Source organism: Panthera tigris, chromosome C2 (assembly GCF_018350195.1).
Source record: "Panthera tigris isolate Pti1 chromosome C2, P.tigris_Pti1_mat1.1, whole genome shotgun sequence".
Taxonomy (NCBI): domain Eukaryota; kingdom Metazoa; phylum Chordata; class Mammalia; order Carnivora; family Felidae; genus Panthera; species Panthera tigris.
The window spans coordinates 15333714-15350851 of record NC_056668.1 but is presented as its reverse complement, the minus strand read 5'-3'; the positions used below and the strand labels follow the sequence as shown (position 1 = coordinate 15350851).

Sequence of the window (17138 nt, the reverse complement as noted above, 5' to 3'; positions counted from 1 at the left end):
ACTGGGTTTGTATTACAACCTTTGAGTTACAGTCAGTTTGTTTTTTTGCCAAAGCCAACTGAGAAAATGTTCAGGTTTAAGAAGGCAAACATGGGGCGCCTGGGTGGCTCAGTCGGTTGAGCGGCCGACTTCGGCTCAGGTCACGATCTCGCGGTCCATGAGTTCGAGCCCCGCGTCGGGCCGGGCTCTGTGCTGACAGCTCAGAGCCTGGAGCCTGTTTCAGATTCTGTGTCTCCCTCTCTCTCTGCCCCTCCCCTGTTCACACTCTGTCTCTCTCTGTCTCAAAAATAAATAAACGTTAAAAAAAAAAATTAAAAAAAAAAAAAAGAAGGCAAACATAAATCATAAAATGTAAGCAGACATTATGTCTGGATATTTGGTTTATTTAAATTGTGTATTCATGATGGACATAATTCTTTGGGGTTGAATATTTTGCAAAAAGCAATTAAAGAATGTTAACCACAAAACAAAAACACTGAGATGCACATTTATAGAATCATAAACTAAACAAGTCGTAGTAACTTAAATTTTTATGGTTTTCCTTAGTTTGTCTAACTTTATGAATTCAATTCAGTTTAGCAAATGATTTTTAAGCATCTGTCTAGTGAGAACATTAGTCCAAATGTGGTGATGGGCTTTATTTTTTCCCCTTTTAAAGGACATAAAAGGATACACTTCAAAACGCAAATTCAAAAGCCTCTCTAGAGCTAAAGATGATTATGAGATTAACTTTTTTACTTCTACTTCACTATTTTGAATGCAAACCACTAAGGTGGTAACAGAAAGCTGTTTCACATCTTAGCTTCTTGGTGCAGGGTGACCAAGTTCATGGTCTCTAGCTATGATGGTGGGAAGTAAAAGTGAAGTGGCATGTATATTCAACAAGGATTTTGTCTTTGGGAATCACCTCCAAAATATATTTAGTGGCTTTATGAAGTAGAAGTAGAAATGGATTTCAAGGGTGTAGAGATGAATATAGTTGAGAGGATGATCCCCATGGCAGTACACCTGTGTACCTCAGGGAGTTACTTCCCATGTTGCACCACCATGCTGTTTGCAAGTGTGCATTGGATGCATAGCAATTCCACTTTTCCAAAACCCAGAGTGAGAGGAGAGGTAGCGAGTAGGGGGCAATGAGGAGAATAAGCTAAATGAAGAGCTGGTTTATAAATGGTGCTGTCGGTGAGTAGGAACATTGAGTGGATAGTATTGATTGTGGGGTGTGTTCTTAATAGAAATAGAATGAAGTCAGAAAATATAGGGCTCTGGGTCACTAACAGCTGATAGAGAAACAACCAAAGTAAGGAGGGGAAAACGACCGAATGTTACATTATTCGGACATATTCTGATGGCAAAAATAAGGCAAGTGAAAGGCACAGTTGGGGTCAAGTGTAAGGGTACATTCAGCCCGAATGCTTATAAGAACTTCTGGATGCTGCTGGCATGTTTTGTTTCCCACTGGCCATGATCAAATCAGTATGCTAAATATTTGGTCATCAACATTGTCTTGCCTCTTCTACTCATCAACATCACTGCCTAGACAGAACCACAGACTGGGGGATATGGAAACCCACTTCCCTCTGCTGTTTGGTTTGCTCCACTGTCTCCAATATCACCCAACAGACGCAGGCCCCAGAGCAGAGGAATGGAACAACGAGCCAAAGTAAAATGTCTTATCCATCGTTACAATGTACATCAAGTAGTCATGTTTGAAATAGCCATTCTAGGGCTGTATTAATTTCACTTAGTAGACAGTAATGAGAAATGCACCCCCAAAGCTCAGCAACTTGTCTCTGAAAATTTGATACCCAAAGCAACACCTTCTTTAATTATTTAAAACATTGTCTCTCAATCTTGGTGCTGTTGACATTTAGGGGTAATTCTTTATTGTGGGGAGCTATGTGCCTACTGTAGGACGTTCAGTGGCATCTATGAACTGTACCCACTTTATACCAGTACCGTTTTGCACTCTTGGTTGTGATAACCAAAAATATGTTTTTAGAACATGGCCAAATGTTAGCTGAAAGACAAAATCTCTCCTAGTTGAGAACCACTGATTTAGAGCACTAAAGTACCAGAGGATAGTATCACTATACTACTTTTAACATATTATTTTTTTGTGGTACGACATATGGAAGAGAGCTTTGATCATTACTTAAATGTAGTTAATAGTTGGGCAAAATCTGGAAGATGATCTGGGGTCTGGTAATGATAAGATATGGGGTATGGAGAAAACATTTATTTCCTGTTGAATATATAAATACCCACATGTGAGAGCACACATTCATTCAATTTGACCATATGTGCCTCATGGATCTCTAAGACTTTTCTATCCTGGGTTATTTTCCCAAACATTCCTTATAATTATGCCAGGGAAAGAGTTCCTTGGCATTCATCAAAACCAGAGAGTGGACAATGACAGAGAGCTAGCCTGAAGAAATTTTTCTCATAGAAATTCCTGGAGGGAAAACAAAAATTGATCAGGGAAGAAAGTTCACTGAGTTTTGTTGAGAGATTAAAAAGGTTGAAAATGAGTGGGGGACATCCAAAAGCAATTATTTTTTTACACGGTCCATCTAGGGATATCAAATGTTTAAGCCAACAGAAAGAGAAAATAGCTGTGTTTCTTTCAAATTCACCATCAAAGGTATTTAGAAAATATCATCTACTGAAAGGTATAAAAATCCTTTGAAGAATGGTGGAAAGTGGAATGGTTAAATATAGAGTTATCTCAGGAAAAAAACCTAAACTGAATCATCAATGGTAGCATAAATATTTCATGCCTCTAGACTCTACATGATAGTAATTTTTCTTTTCATAGTTATTTCTAGAATTCTCTTTAACTCTCTATAGTTTTAAAAAATAAATTTTATAAAATCTTCAAAGTATTTTGCTTTGTTCCTGAGGATTCATAACCTTGTTTCATCCCAGTATTTCTCATCTGCTACAACAATTACTAGATAACTTTCTCCTGTTTTGCTTAACCGAATATTCCAGGGGTCAAGTGTCTGGACAGCATGTTACTCTTCCTGTTGAAATGTTTTAGATTTATTAGGTGAGCTGTTGCTTTCGTTATAATATAATTCAGGGAAAATGGGCAAATGAACACTTTATGTTGCTTGAAATACTGAGAAAGTTAAATTCATATAAAAAATATCTTCTTGTCTTTTAAAAGTACCTTTATAAAAAATTAGAAGATACTCATTTACAGCATGGCCTTTGTGAGGGCAAACTTGACAGAATGGAGCAGTAGGCAAAACTAAAATAACACTTTAATGTTCTTAACCTATATTTACCTCTAGAACATACATGTCAGTCTCAGGCACACCTAGATCGCTGGTAAACTCAGTAGTTCTCGAACTCACCTTGCAATCACAAAGAGTACACAACTGACTCCCAAGCAGGCTAAGAGCACATACATCCAAATGTCAGGAGACAGGGGGTTGAGGAAGGAGAACACTCCTGGATTGGTACCATTGGGCTTCCGGTAGAGAATGCTGATACCCAGGGTCATGAAGGGCTTGGAAAAGTCAATGACTTTCTCCCGAACGTAGGTAATGGTTAGAGGAGCCACTGCCAGATCAGCCTTCTGCAAAAGCAAGTTTGAAATCATTGTCTTATTTGTATCACTTCCCAGCAAATGTCTGGACGTTTCTGGGTACTCCTGATCTATACTTCTTAATTTCAAATGTTTTTCATGCAAGAAGCTTCTGCAATGATTGGCTTTAGTATAAAAGCAGTTGATTTACACAGTTAGGTTTGTGAAATGGTAATTACTAGCAAAGAGAAGCCAGAAGGTATAAAATACACACACACACACACACACAGACATACACACATTCTGGAAGTAAATGGAAGAAAAATCTGCAGGGGTATGTCTTTAAAAAGGGCATGTAAATAAAGCAAGAAAGGAGCCACTTGGTCATAAAATCAGCTGACAAGATGAGACTTGAGCCACAAACTGTAGAATTCTTTATCAAATTTAAGAATCACTCAGGTTTACTCTTCCATATGATGGATGGATCCATACATTTTTGTCCCCAATTTGTGTCCTTACTTGCCCTTCTACGTAAGCAAACTCTATTTCTACATTGTTTCCCCCTACTTTTTAAACCATTTTTAGGATTCAAATAAGTGTAACATTCCTTCCGATGCTGAATTAGAATCATTTTTTTTCTTTGACTTCTAGCTATGCATTTTGTCAGACACTTAAAACTCAACTATAAGACATGCATTTTTGCTTACATGATCTATAAGTTCTTTGACCATTCCATTCCACTCTCCTTTGTCATTCTGGGCTCCATATTTGCCATCAGGGACGAGTTTGACATCATAAATGAAGCCCAAGATGTTTGACAATTCTTTCAACAGATCCAGACAATACCCTTCAAATCTGTCATTTCCATACAAAGGCTTATCAGATTTCCTGTACATCACATAGGGTTCTTCCTATATGAAACAAACCAAATATGAAAGCCCTGTTATAACAGAAGGCAGAATTTACTTACACAAGCTCCATCCGCAGTCAGAAGATATAAAATATTTGAAAATGATGATTAGGATATCAGAGTAAGGAAGTTAGTCACTCACCATGCTGCCTTCCCTAAACTCATCTTCCCTATACCCTCTTACCTCTCTCTCCTCAGTGTGTGAATGAGAATGTTTTCCTCCACTGTTGAGGGCAGGGCTGTGAGTGAAACGTGTGATAGAGACACAGTCACATTTGGACCTGAGGTCCAGCAGTGAGGGGACTGGAAGACCAGATGTCTGCCCCTCTGGTCTTCATCTGTACCCACACCCGAACTTCCTTTGCATGACTGACCCTCCCTCCTGGCTTTTACATAAGAGCTTTACCTACTAACAAAAAGGAAATCTAAATCAGCAAATATAACCTCTTGCTTTTCAGACATCCTATCTACTAAATAGTCTCATTTCCTCATCTCTCAGTTAAATTTCATCTCAGTTTCAATATTCACTTTTATCTACATATTTTGGTTCGTTTCCTTCCGGGTGTCTTGTTCAAAGACGATTTCTAAGTCTTCTTATATTATCAGTTCCATTTTCTTATTTGAACTCACCTCAAATCTTATATCTGGTAATTCTTTGCTTATACACTTACATAATAAATCCCTTATTCTATGAATAATGGACATTTCCTCACTATCACATATCTTTAACCTTATTCTCATTTGGCTAAATGAAAATTTATTTTATTTTATAACATTGTAATAATTACATTACCGGTAGGCCCTTTTACTCCTCATTATACATTTTTTACTCCCGACATTTAAGACCCATTTAGGCTTATCCTCAAACAAACTGATAGAAATAGAAATCTACATTTCCATGTGATAGTTCCTGAGAAAGGAGTCACAGAAAAGCAAAACTGTTTTTATCATGGATGAACAATTCTTAGAAGTTAACAGGTTTAGAAATAAATTTGTCCAACACTATGGACTGAATCAAATAAAGCAAGAATATCTGAAAGTGAAGATTTTAGTGGTGGAAACTCCTGTCCTTTATTCCTTGGGTTAGGGTTGGAAAAGAAGAAAAATGGACAACCTGTGGATGTACAATGACTGGATAGGAGTATAATCAGGATTCTAATAGGAAGCAGGAAGTATCCTTACCTGGGCTTTTGAAAAACCCCTTAGTAAATGGGTTATTTATGGAAGAGTGAGCAGGTCAAAGAAGCCAATAGGAATGCAGGTGAGAGGAAGGGTGGGGTATTGACATTCCAAGACCAACATAATCAGGAAGCTGGTAGCACTTAGGGCTCAGGCAGGCAGGAAAAAAGAGTACTCCTGGAGTCCAGGACAGCAGAAGTCTAGAAGCAGGGTCATTGACAGAATAAGAGCTGTGTTTGTGAAGGACAGAAGTTCTGGGAAAACCATTGGATGTTCTTACTTCTCTTTTCCCTACTTCCTTGGTCTCTTGTCTTCTTGGTTGAAAACAACCACCAGCCAGAGAGCAAGGGAGACTAATTGGATTGGGTTAGAGAGTGGAGTGGGGCTGAGTTGAGAACAGATCCAAGGTGGGAGATATTCAGAACATTGTTGGAAGCTTCTAATTCAATGCAATTATAGGTATATGCAAATATAAATTTTTAGTGTCCTAATTAAAAATAGACATTTGCAGAAAAAGGTGTTTAAAGTCTAGAGTAGGAGTCCAGATAAGACACCCTGACTTCCAGTCAACTTACCAAAATGGTGGTGACTATGAGTGTTCGGTTGGCCAGTGAATCGGTGATATTGTTGGACCTGTCTTTGTTGCCATCGGTCATGTTAAGGCCACTGTTGGAGTTCCAAATCCCAATCTACACAGAACACAATACATCAGAGGCTGCTGGCTTGTCAGTGACCCCATTTACATCAAAGAGAGGCCCCTTCTAAACCAGGAATGGGCACAAAAGCTTAGAGTCTGGGGAGAAGACACCAGGGCATCACACTGAAGCTACTAACTGTGGGAAAATGAAACAATGAAGGAATGAGTGTGTACATAGAACAGGGAAAATTAGTGCCATTTGGGATAGAGTGGGGAGAGGTCTTTTCGTTTGTGAATTTATTAAACTCATTGTTCTTTGTTAATTTAAGAATTCTTAGATGAGTATCAGATTTTTCTTCCAATATGTATTTGTTGAACACCTATTGTATGCCATGTATTGTTGTGGGCATTGAAGGACATAGCAGTGAACAAAACAGACAAGAATTTCTTCCCTCGTGGAGCTTACATTCTAGTGATACAAACCTTCCATTGCCAAAGTGGTATCATCAGTGCCTTTAAAATTTATAAGGAATGGGATGAAAGGAGCAAAGTGGATGATGGAGAGATGGGGTATCTAAAAGGGAAAAAATAAATGGAAGAAAAAAGTGTGGATGAACAGTAGACTAAGTTCTGAGCCTGGCTTCATTGAGGAGCCAGTGCTGGTTGAGGGTGCCTGTCATGGACTATTCTAGGACTGCTCATACCTCTGCTGTAGGCTCATCCTCTGTTATTCTTCTGTTGTTATGTCTGTGCACTTGACTGTGAACTCCTTCAGTGAGGGTATTCATTCTTATTGATCATTGTTCTTCCTATCACACAACCACCCATGGCGATTACTAGTCAGTGAAACCCATTGCTCTTTTAAAAAATAATGACCCACAATTTTCTCCAGTGGCCAAGTCACTCCTGCATTAGTAGGCCCTGGAGAAGTACATTGATTTGTTTAGCTTCTGGAGAAAACCAGGAGAAAAGCCTCAGGGAACTGAACTATTTATCTGAAGCCTTCTGTAGGCATTTATTGCTCGCCTGGTGAGACAGACGTAATGCAGGTGTGTTTCAGAGCTGGGCAATCTAGCTGCTGTGTGACCTTGGACAGGCTGATAACCTTTCTGAGCTTTGGTTCTCTAACTGTAAAGTACGTCATCTGGATATTGACAGAATCAAATAAGAAGATGCACATGAAAATCTTGATCATTTTAAGAGCTACACGAACATAAGTAACAAAGGACATTGAAAGGACTGCCCCAGTAATTTCTTCAAGCTTGCTCGGTTGTGAAAGAATTTGGATGGTGAGTGAAATATTTATTTATTTAATTTAGAGGCAGGTAAAGTATATCCATGGAAGAGAGGGGCAGTTGTGGAACACTAACACTTGGAAAGACTCTGGGATTGGCTGGGTGGCCCTACGCTTGATCCCTAAATATATTCTCCCAGTGGGAGGACATTGCCAACCTGGGCAGAATATGAGTTTTACAGACAGATTTTTGTCCAGATCCTAGCTTTGCAATGTGCCAGCAGTGCGACCTTGGGTAAGTTCATTAACCCTGCTGTGCCTCAATGCCTCACCAGCAAAATGGAGATATAAGGGCTTTTCTGATAGTTAAATAAAATATCACCAGTGGGAATGTTAGGCCTCTTCTTTCCTTTTCTATTTCTTTACTTTGATTTATTGCCTAAATACAGCAGCTGGAAATTCATTTAGTTTGACAAATACTCTTTTTAGAAACGTAAATTTTTGAGGAAGTTTCAAGGACTATCCCACATTCACACACCAGTGTGAACTATTTCAATGTCACTGTTTTCTTTCTATACTTACTAAGAGTTAGTTGACTGGTGAAATAAGGAGACAGGTCTAGGTAAGTGGGAGTGTGGGGTAGTGTTTGCATTTGGAAGTATTTTAAGCCTATCTGTAATGAAGTTCCTAGAAGTAGGATTGGGATATAGGACAGCACCTTTAATAACCATTCAGTCTTTCCACCATCAAGGCCAATGCCTGTCACAGAATGCATACAATGCACACAACATCTGTAAGTCATGGAATCTTCAGATTTCTTTGGTTGGCTCTAAAGCCAGGAAAGGGAGACAACTTTTTCTTTACCCTTTTTGCAACTTGTATTCATCCTCCCACTTTTTTGGGGGGAAAGACCCTTGTTTCTAGGAAACATAACTCATGCTAAATATACCTGGAGTCTGTTGGTTTTTATCCAAAGCTATGTTTTAGGTTGTGACCAATTGACTTCTAACTCAATGAAGGCAGTGTGTAAATTGGGCTCTGGCTATATACTTCTAATTAAAACTTGACTTAGGCACTGGGGAGAATGAAACCTAACTTTTAATTAAGTATTGGAAAGTGGAGAAAATAACTGTTTGTAGCCAATATGTTAAGTAATGGGATGTGTCCTCTTTAATTTCTATTAACATCAAGTGTGTGTTTATAGGAACTATACTAATATTTGAAATTGGCAGCATTGAACAACCTTATAATATCACTCTCTTTTAACCTACGAACTTGAAACTCTAGACAAATGCACACCACAGCTTAACGTCCAGCTCTGATTTCTTTTACCAGCCCTACCATAAGTGAGGTCAGGTATCATTGCTACAGCATTTCCGATCAGCTGAATCCCAGAGTCCCATTCAATGTGAACTTTCTTCTACAAAATGAGAAATGGGAGAATATATTTTTCTACTGTCTGTGTAACAGAAGTTCTTTCAAATCTAGACTAAAAGAGTATCAAATTATGGTCAAGGTCAGGTTATTCCTGGGAGGTGGACAGTGTATAGTTTGAATGACGACAGCCTTCTGTTTTCAAATTGTTTCATCAGCAAAACAGAAGTGTGTGTGTGTGTGTGTGTGTGTGTGTTTTAAACCCAAATAGTCAACTGGCTTTATCTGTTAATTAAGTGGACAGATCAGCAAATGAATGTCTCTTTCTGAAGAAGCAAGACCTCATGAGTCATGCGTATTGGAGGGAGGGATACAGTTAACCAGATGCCTAGACATTTTGCATTTCAGTCTTGTTCTCTGACCTTGGAGGAGTGCCTCTAGGAAGCAGAACCTCAATTTTCAAACTGTAGAGCAAAAGCCGACAGCAGTAATTTAGCAGTGAGAAGCAGCAGAGGGTTGGATCAATTATTCGTGGGGAGGAACACTCAAGAGCTAAATTGTCTGGTCCTGCCTTCTCTCACTTTGTAAACGGGCATGCGGGAGCAGCCATTTATTATCTCGGGCAACCAAGGGAAGCTTCTAAGAATGAGTATCCAGATGACATTAAGCAGACCTTCTTTGAAAAAACGACACAACAAGGGCACCTGGGTGGCTCAGTTGGTTAAGTGACCGACTTCGGCTCAGGTCATGAGCTCGCGGTTTGTGTGTTTGAGCCCCACATCGGGCTCTGTGCTGACAGCTCAGAGTCTGGAGCCTGCCTCCGATTCTGTGTCTCCCTCTCTCTGCAAGTTCCCCACTTGTGCTCTGTCTCTCTCTCAAAAATAAACATTAAAAAAAACACTTGAAAAAAACCACCACACGACAAAAAAGTGTTCGGAGAGTGACAAGCATCCATTTTCCAAATACAGAGAGTGATTCACGTAAAGTCAAAATCCAACAGTGAGGAGTGAAATATCAAGTACTTAGGAAAGAAAATAAAAGACTTGTCTGTTTCTTATATCATGAGACTCATGAACACACATTTTTGTGACAGACTTTGTAAAGGTTGCTACAACCTCTCTTGGAAAAAAATCCAGGCTGACAATTCTATACTCAATAGGGTCAGTGTGCAAAGAGTTTTTGGAATTTGAATGTGAGTCTTATTGGGATGGGACAGTAGGTCTTACAGACTAGTGCTCAGGCTACTATAAATCGTTGATGAGCAGTCATAACACACAACAGCACACCACAGCATCTGCAACTTACAATGCGAGCAGTGATAAGTCAACAGGAAGGAAGAGACACCAAGGCATGGAGGTGCATCCCCAGGAAATGTGTTGGGGGGGTTATTGTGGCAGTTTAGTGACAAATGAAGGACATTCCTCTCCCCTGCAGGGAATTTCAGAGCTTGGATTCCATTCCCGAGGATATTTGGTTTGAATTAATTCAACACTGCATAAAGTGCCTGGAGTCTCAAGCTGGATTAGTGGAATAAGCTTCTTTCTGGGCACCAGTTAGGTTCATCTGTTTATTAGCAGGGAGGAAACGAGATTGCCTTCTCTATGGCTTTGGTCGCCTGATTCACTGAAGATTAAAACAAGGTTATTAAACCTACGTTTTTTTTAAACTTAAAAGGACATTTTTGAACTCGTCTATGGAATGCGACCAGGAGAGAGACTAGCTTTTGGACCACAGGGAGAAACTGTTTACACTTTCCATGACTTAACTGATAATTTGAAAGATAAAAGGGAACCTGACAAAACCAGCAAGTTGAACAACCTGAAGTAATTTCAGTTGCATCCGTCAATCGCTAGAGAGTTTAGCAATTAGACTGAGAGAGAGAGAATGGAAGACAGTGTCTGCCTATCTCTGGGACATTTTCCTGATCCAAATGTTTTTAATGTCTCACATTTGCTTATATAATAAATCTGTGCACATTCATTGACAATATGATCCTGTACAATAAACTATGAAATAGGAGGTGTTAGAATTTACAAGATAATCTCATTTCCCTTCCAACATCGCTAATGTTTTTGTCCTCTGAAAACCGTGGTTCTGAAACAAATTGCCAGGCAATATGCACTGACAAAGATCCTATGCAAAACAAAGATAGTTCATAAGAAAAGGGAATTTCTGAAAATGGCTTATATTTTGTGATGGTGACATTGAAGGACATGTCTTAGCCTTCTGAGCCTTAACCTATCTGATGAGTCTGATGGATCAAATCTATTGTTGTTTTCATGCCCCTTTGGGAAAATATTTTGTGATTTGAGAAGAAATATAAATGGACCAGTGTCTACCTTTGTGGCAATAACCTGCTTTCAGTCCTAAACGGGGCTGATCCTGCCTGGGAGAAACGACAAATAATCTAAGGGGAAATATTTAATCCATCATTATTTAATCCATCTCAAGCCTGCCTTCAATTCATGGGTCACGTTGTTGAGAGACAACATATTTAATCAGCCCGTTCTCCCTTTATATACAGACAGACTATCGCCTCTAAACTGCATTTAGAGATCTACTGGTCTGGCAAAACTGGAAAGGTGAGGTTTTCCTCTGACACTCCCCACTCCCTCCCTCCAGATTTCCTGCCATTTTTGTCCGAGTACAAACCTTCTTCCACACTTTATATAAGTGTTTAGACACTTCGCCAGCAGCCTTGGTTTTCAGAGGGAAAAATAAAAATAGCACTTATTAAAATGGAGCATGGAACCCAGATGGTAGCACGGTGTGCGAATGCTCGGAGCGTCCCATTCCCCACCCACTGTTTGGAATCTTGCACGTTAATTCAACATAAAGCCTGAACACAGGTACAGTCAAGAGACGAACTAAGTACTTGGGTCCCACAGAAGTTACTTCCTTTTGGTAATGCAGCCTACTGTTCACTTTACCTGTCACACACCCCCAAAATGACTTAAGGTTCTTGTGAATATGCACAGCTCTGTGGAGTGAAAGGGTCTTCCTCATTCTTTAAGAAAGCCTGTTCAAGAAAGCCTTTAGGCAGAATCAATCCACACACACACACACATGCACGCACACACACACACACACACACACACACACATGCTATTCCTAAGCAAGAAGAAAGCACTCTAAGCTTGATGACATGTTCTTTGATTATGGGCCTCCAGGCAGCAGAAACTTGAGTGGAAGTGAAAAAGTGAGCTTTTTCTAACAATTTTCTCTGTGGACCCTGCGAGAGGCCGACATGAAAAGATTGGGCATCTCCTCCCGTGGCTCCTGAGAGAGATGGGCTGGCTTCCCCATTGCCTTAAGGCCCAGTCAGCCTTCTCAGGAATGGAGCCCAAGTCACCTGAAGAAAGAAAAGTTATTGCAAACAATGAAGAGATAAGAAACAAATGGAGAAAACACTTTCATCTAATTTGATTTTGCCTTTGATGGAAAAACACCAGTGGAGTGTGCATAATATTGCAGCGTATAAATAGCTATGAAGGCGTGAGGATGGCTCCATGTCGTTCATCACACGTCAGAGCCAGAACGACGTTTCCTGAACAGCTTTTCGTTCCCTCTCAGTTCTATGCATTGACAGAAGGAGCGGGGAGAGAGGCATGCACAGAGGAGCAGCCATTAGACGAGTTCAGTCCCTGAAAGTATCGTCTTTCCTTTTCCCACGGTCCATGATGGAGGTGAGATGGCTCTGTCAGAGCAGGTTTAACGAACAGACCAGCAAATCTGAGTGACCCCAGAGAGAGAGAGAGAGAGAGAGAGAGAGAGAGAGGTGGGGAGGGGGGAGGGCCTGAGAGAGAAAGAGAGAAACAGAGAGCCAGAGATCCAGAGAGAGAGAGAGTCAGAGAGAGGTAGAGACAGGAAGAGAGAGGGCATTTTTGAAATGGGAATCTGTGTAGATAATGTGTACCCTCAAAGCTGCAAAGTAATTATTTCCCTCAAACATTTCCACACCAGTGGTCCATCTATTACATTCAGCCTGATTAATCTTTGTTTGTTTTAATTAAGCTATTTGGGGACGGGGCATAGTCAGGACCTTAAAAAAAATATGTGTCATTTCACAAAAGCAACAGAACAGAAATGGAAATCTCATCTCATTTTAAAAATCATCCCAAACATTTCAATTAAGTTAGTAACTGATGGTTCCCAAAGCCAGTCTTTTATAGGAGACATATCTTGTGCACTACAGTAAAAAAAAAATGTTGGATTACAGAGTTTTGATTTCCAGATGATTGTTTTGGGGGTTTCAAAACATTTTTTTGTCTAGCATCCCAAAGGGCAAAATCTTCACAATATAAATGTTATTTAATTCTAGCACATAATTGTGGATAATAATATTGGTATAATAAAATACAGAGTCGAATTCTATTTTTTAATTATTATTTAACGAAATAGTTCATATTTGCATTACTTGAAATTAGCAAATATGGAGCTTGAAACCTTGAGAGATTAAGAATTACAACTAAAGTGATCCGAAAATCAAGGGGCACCTGCCTGGCTCAGTTGGAGGAGTGTGCAACTCTTGATCTTGGTATTGTGAGTTCGAGGCCCACATTGGGTATACAGATTACTTAAAAATAAAAACGATATTTAAAAATAAGATCAACTAATTCTAAGATCAGAACCCAGCATTAAAATGCATTTTGGGGGGCATATTTCCTCCTAAAATTAAGAATCCAGTAAGCCCTTTCTATCCTACTTTAGTCTGTCCTTCTGTCAACCAATCTCAAAATGGAGCGCAATTCAAATTCATTTCTGAGTAAAACTTGGATGCCATTCCATAGATGAATCGTTGACAAACTCCTTATTTTCCAAGTCTAAACTCAGTTTCCTGAAACCTTTCAGAAGTGGGGCTAATGACACCCCACCCACAGGACCATAGGTATTTAATACTGTGATCATGCCTGCTGCATAAACGGAGAAGTATATGAATGTTAGCATTGCTATTAATAACATACAATTTCAGAATGTAGCATGTCAACATCTATCAGCAGAGCAGGGAGAGAGAGTTCCAGAAAACTGGACATACATGAACATGTTAAGAGAATCATTTTATCATTCCCTACTTGTATGTGCAATTAACATGCTTGAACAGTTGTCTTTATTTTATTCTTAAATTTCTTATTGAGAAGGTTACCTTTTCAGTTCCTTCCTCTTTGAGACTAATAATATCCAGATCAAAATCCTTCCTCAAGCCGTCGGTTTTATTGAAGGTGATACGCCCAGTCAGGCCATCCCACCGAGCCTATGGACGAAAGGAACGTGGCATTACTATTTCACACTTATCATAATCCTAACACCATCAAAACTGTAATACCTCAAATTCATCACAGTATCCAATGATTTGGTTTCATCGTGCTGTTAGAAAGCATTGCGTTGCTTCAGTGGCTCAATGGCAGAACGCTTCCCTGTTTTATTAGCACTCATTTATTCTGGCAGTTCAAACACCTAACATCAGTCAAATCTGTGATAGTGACAATCTAAATGGGCAGTATGGAAGGAATGGCTGTAAAATAGTCTGCACATGGAGTAAACAAAGTCTGGGCAGCCGTAATATTGTCTTTCAAGGTCAAACCAAATCCCTTTTAAGGTGCTTGTGTATGGGGAAGTATCCCCACCCCCACTAATTTTCTCTGTGAAAAGGATATAATCCAGTGATGTGTTATCAGATTTTTAGGGTGTTTGAGATTTAGGCCTTCCACTGTCATTTGGCCATGACATTAGTTTCCTGTAGCTGCTGTAGCAAATTATCACAAACCGGGTGGCTTAAAACAACAGAAATTTGTTCTCTCATTGTTCTGGAGGCCAGGAGCAGACATCCAAAGTCAGTAACTCTGAGCAAAATCAAAGCGTTCAACAGGGCCATGCTCCCTCAAGGACACTCATGGGAGACTCTGCTCCTTGACTCTTCGTGTTTCTGGTGGCTGCCAGCAACCTTTGCCCTGTGGCTGTATTTCGCCAATCTCTGCCTCTGTGGTCACATTGCCTTCCTTTCTTGTGTGCAATCTCTCTCTACTCTTTCTCTTATAGGGGTACTTCTGATGGCATTTAAGGCCCATGTAGATAAACCGGGATACTCGCCCCATCTCAAAAATCCCTAACTTAATTGTATATGCAAAGTCCTTTTTTTCCTGCCACAAAAGACAACATTTACACATTCTATGGATTAGGACATGGGTACCTTGAAAGGGGAGCCATTATTCAGCCTGCCACGTGTATCCACATCATTTTAGGAACTGGAAATCACAGCAGCCTGCTTTCATAGAACTCGCCCTGGACATCTTTGGTGGTTTTTTCATTAAACAGAAAATAGTGGCCCTAGCTTCAGCCTCAATCTTTAGATGATTTTTGGCAATCTTGCCTAATTTGAGTTGACTTATAAATGAGGATACGAGGAACCTCAGTCCTTTGTATCTCCCTAGCTGGTTCTGCTTTCTCCTGACTTTACCAAATTCACTGGACATTTGTGAAATGTGCAGAAAATCCTGAAAGTTACTGTGTTCACACCATGTGTACCTGTTGACTGTATTTACCCATGTGGCCAATGCAGTGGGAAGAGTATGAGTTTATCACAGAGCTGGGTTTGAATCTCTGAAGTGTGACTTCACTTAACCTGAATCTGGGTTGTCTCAGATTTCAGCATCTGGTCCGTGCAGGGTTTCTGCGAGATTTAAATGGCACTTCACACAATCTTAACTCACTGAGAGCTCTGAAAAGTTAAACAATGATTCTTTTTTACAACTATCTCTCATTTTCCTTCTCACATTCCCCACAAGCTCTGAAGTTTGGCCTTTATTGCCTCACATGTCAGGACTCACATCTGTAGTCTTTTCTGGGATCTTCTGTTTTTCATTTTCCAAATCAACGGTAGATTCATTACCCCAAAATACAACTTTCATTCTCATACAATTTCCCCCAGCACATAAAACACATAACCATGTACTTCTTGCCACCTACCAATTAGTCTAAATCTTGACTTTATAAGATGTTCAGTTATCTGGTTAAACATTACCTCTGGATATGTCCATGAGGGTGTTTCCATTTACTGAATAAAGCAAATGCCCTCCCTGATGCGAGTGGGCATTACCTAATCCATTGAGGACCTGGATAGAACAAAGAGGCAGAGGAAGGGAAAATGTGCTGTCTTTGTTTGACTGAGCTGAGACGTTGGTCTTCTGCCCTCAGACAAGGATTTAACACTATGGGCACTGCTGATTCTCATCTTCTCTATGCCAGAAGCTATCTGAGAATATAGCACTTACCAGTTTATGGTTTAGTAGGAAAAAGAACATGGATGGATGTCAGTGAGGCACCATGAGTGGTGAGGATAAAGGTTTGCACGCAGTATTTGAAGAAAGGAGTATGGGGCAGAAGTACTTGTCCCAAATGCCTGGAAAGAAAGACTCAGAAAAGGACTCTGGCAGGAAGAATGCCTAAGCTCTCAAAGGATGAGAAGCTGGCCAGGCAAAGATTCACAGTCTGAGTAAAAAGCATATACAGGGTAAATCCTGTCTGCCATGGATCCATAACGCAAGGTAAGGAATGATAAGAGATGGGTCTAGGAAGGCAGGTAGACACTTGATCATAAAGGTGTTATGGATCATATTAGTTTGCTTGGACTTTGCTCTGTAGACACATGGGAATCATCAGAGTGGATTTTTTATTAAACTTTTTCTTTTCATTGTTTATTTTTGAGAGAGAGAGAGAGAGAACAAGAAGGGGAGGGGCAGAGAGAGAGGGAGACAGAATCTGAAGCAGGCTCCAGGCTCTGAGCTGTCAGCACAGAGCCTGATGCAGGCCTTGAACCTACGAACCATGGGATCATGACCTGAACCAAAGTTGGATGCTTAACTAGCTAAGCTACCTAGGCACCCCAATCATCGGAGTGTTTTAAGTCTAGGAGTGTCATGGGCAGATGTGCATTCCAGAGAGATCGTTTTAGCAGAACTAGGGAAGAAAGACTCAAAGATCAAGACTGTAAGCAGGGGATTGGTTAGAAGGTCGTTCTCACAGAACAAAATGAAACATATTCACATGCCCACCTGTGAACCTAGGGACAGCACAATCCCTTCATCTCCCTGTCCCACCAACTTGCACACCATGAAGTGTTAATGGAAATAGTTCCACAGCAGGGTGGCCAGTTTCAGGAATAAAACACTACCATCAAAGTTCTTATAGAAAGAATAGTGAATGGAATCAATTTAATTATCAGGAACTAACACAATAAACCGAAACATACTTTCTGGCTACCATGCAGATG

General features: G+C 40.0%; 1 protein-coding gene across 8 annotated transcripts in view; it reads right to left on the bottom strand.

The window, feature by feature from the left end:
* The window catches only part of GRIK1 (glutamate ionotropic receptor kainate type subunit 1), a 369367-nt gene that overhangs the window by 43509 nt on the left and 308720 nt on the right, over positions 1-17138 (bottom strand). For 4 of the 8 annotated variants that reach the window (XM_042956726.1, XM_042956729.1, XM_042956728.1 and 1 more), the window contains 5 exons: positions 14016-14123; positions 11525-11569; positions 6203-6316; positions 4246-4449; positions 3366-3589 (listed from right to left, as the gene is read on the bottom strand). In XM_042956726.1, the coding sequence (XP_042812660.1) occupies positions 3366-3589; positions 4246-4449; positions 6203-6316; positions 11525-11569; positions 14016-14123 (695 nt within the window). The remainder of the gene's footprint in view (positions 1-3365; positions 3590-4245; positions 4450-6202; positions 6317-11524; positions 11570-14015; positions 14124-17138) is intronic. The other 4 variants (XM_042956727.1, XM_042956730.1, XM_042956733.1 and 1 more) reach the window with 2 other exon arrangements.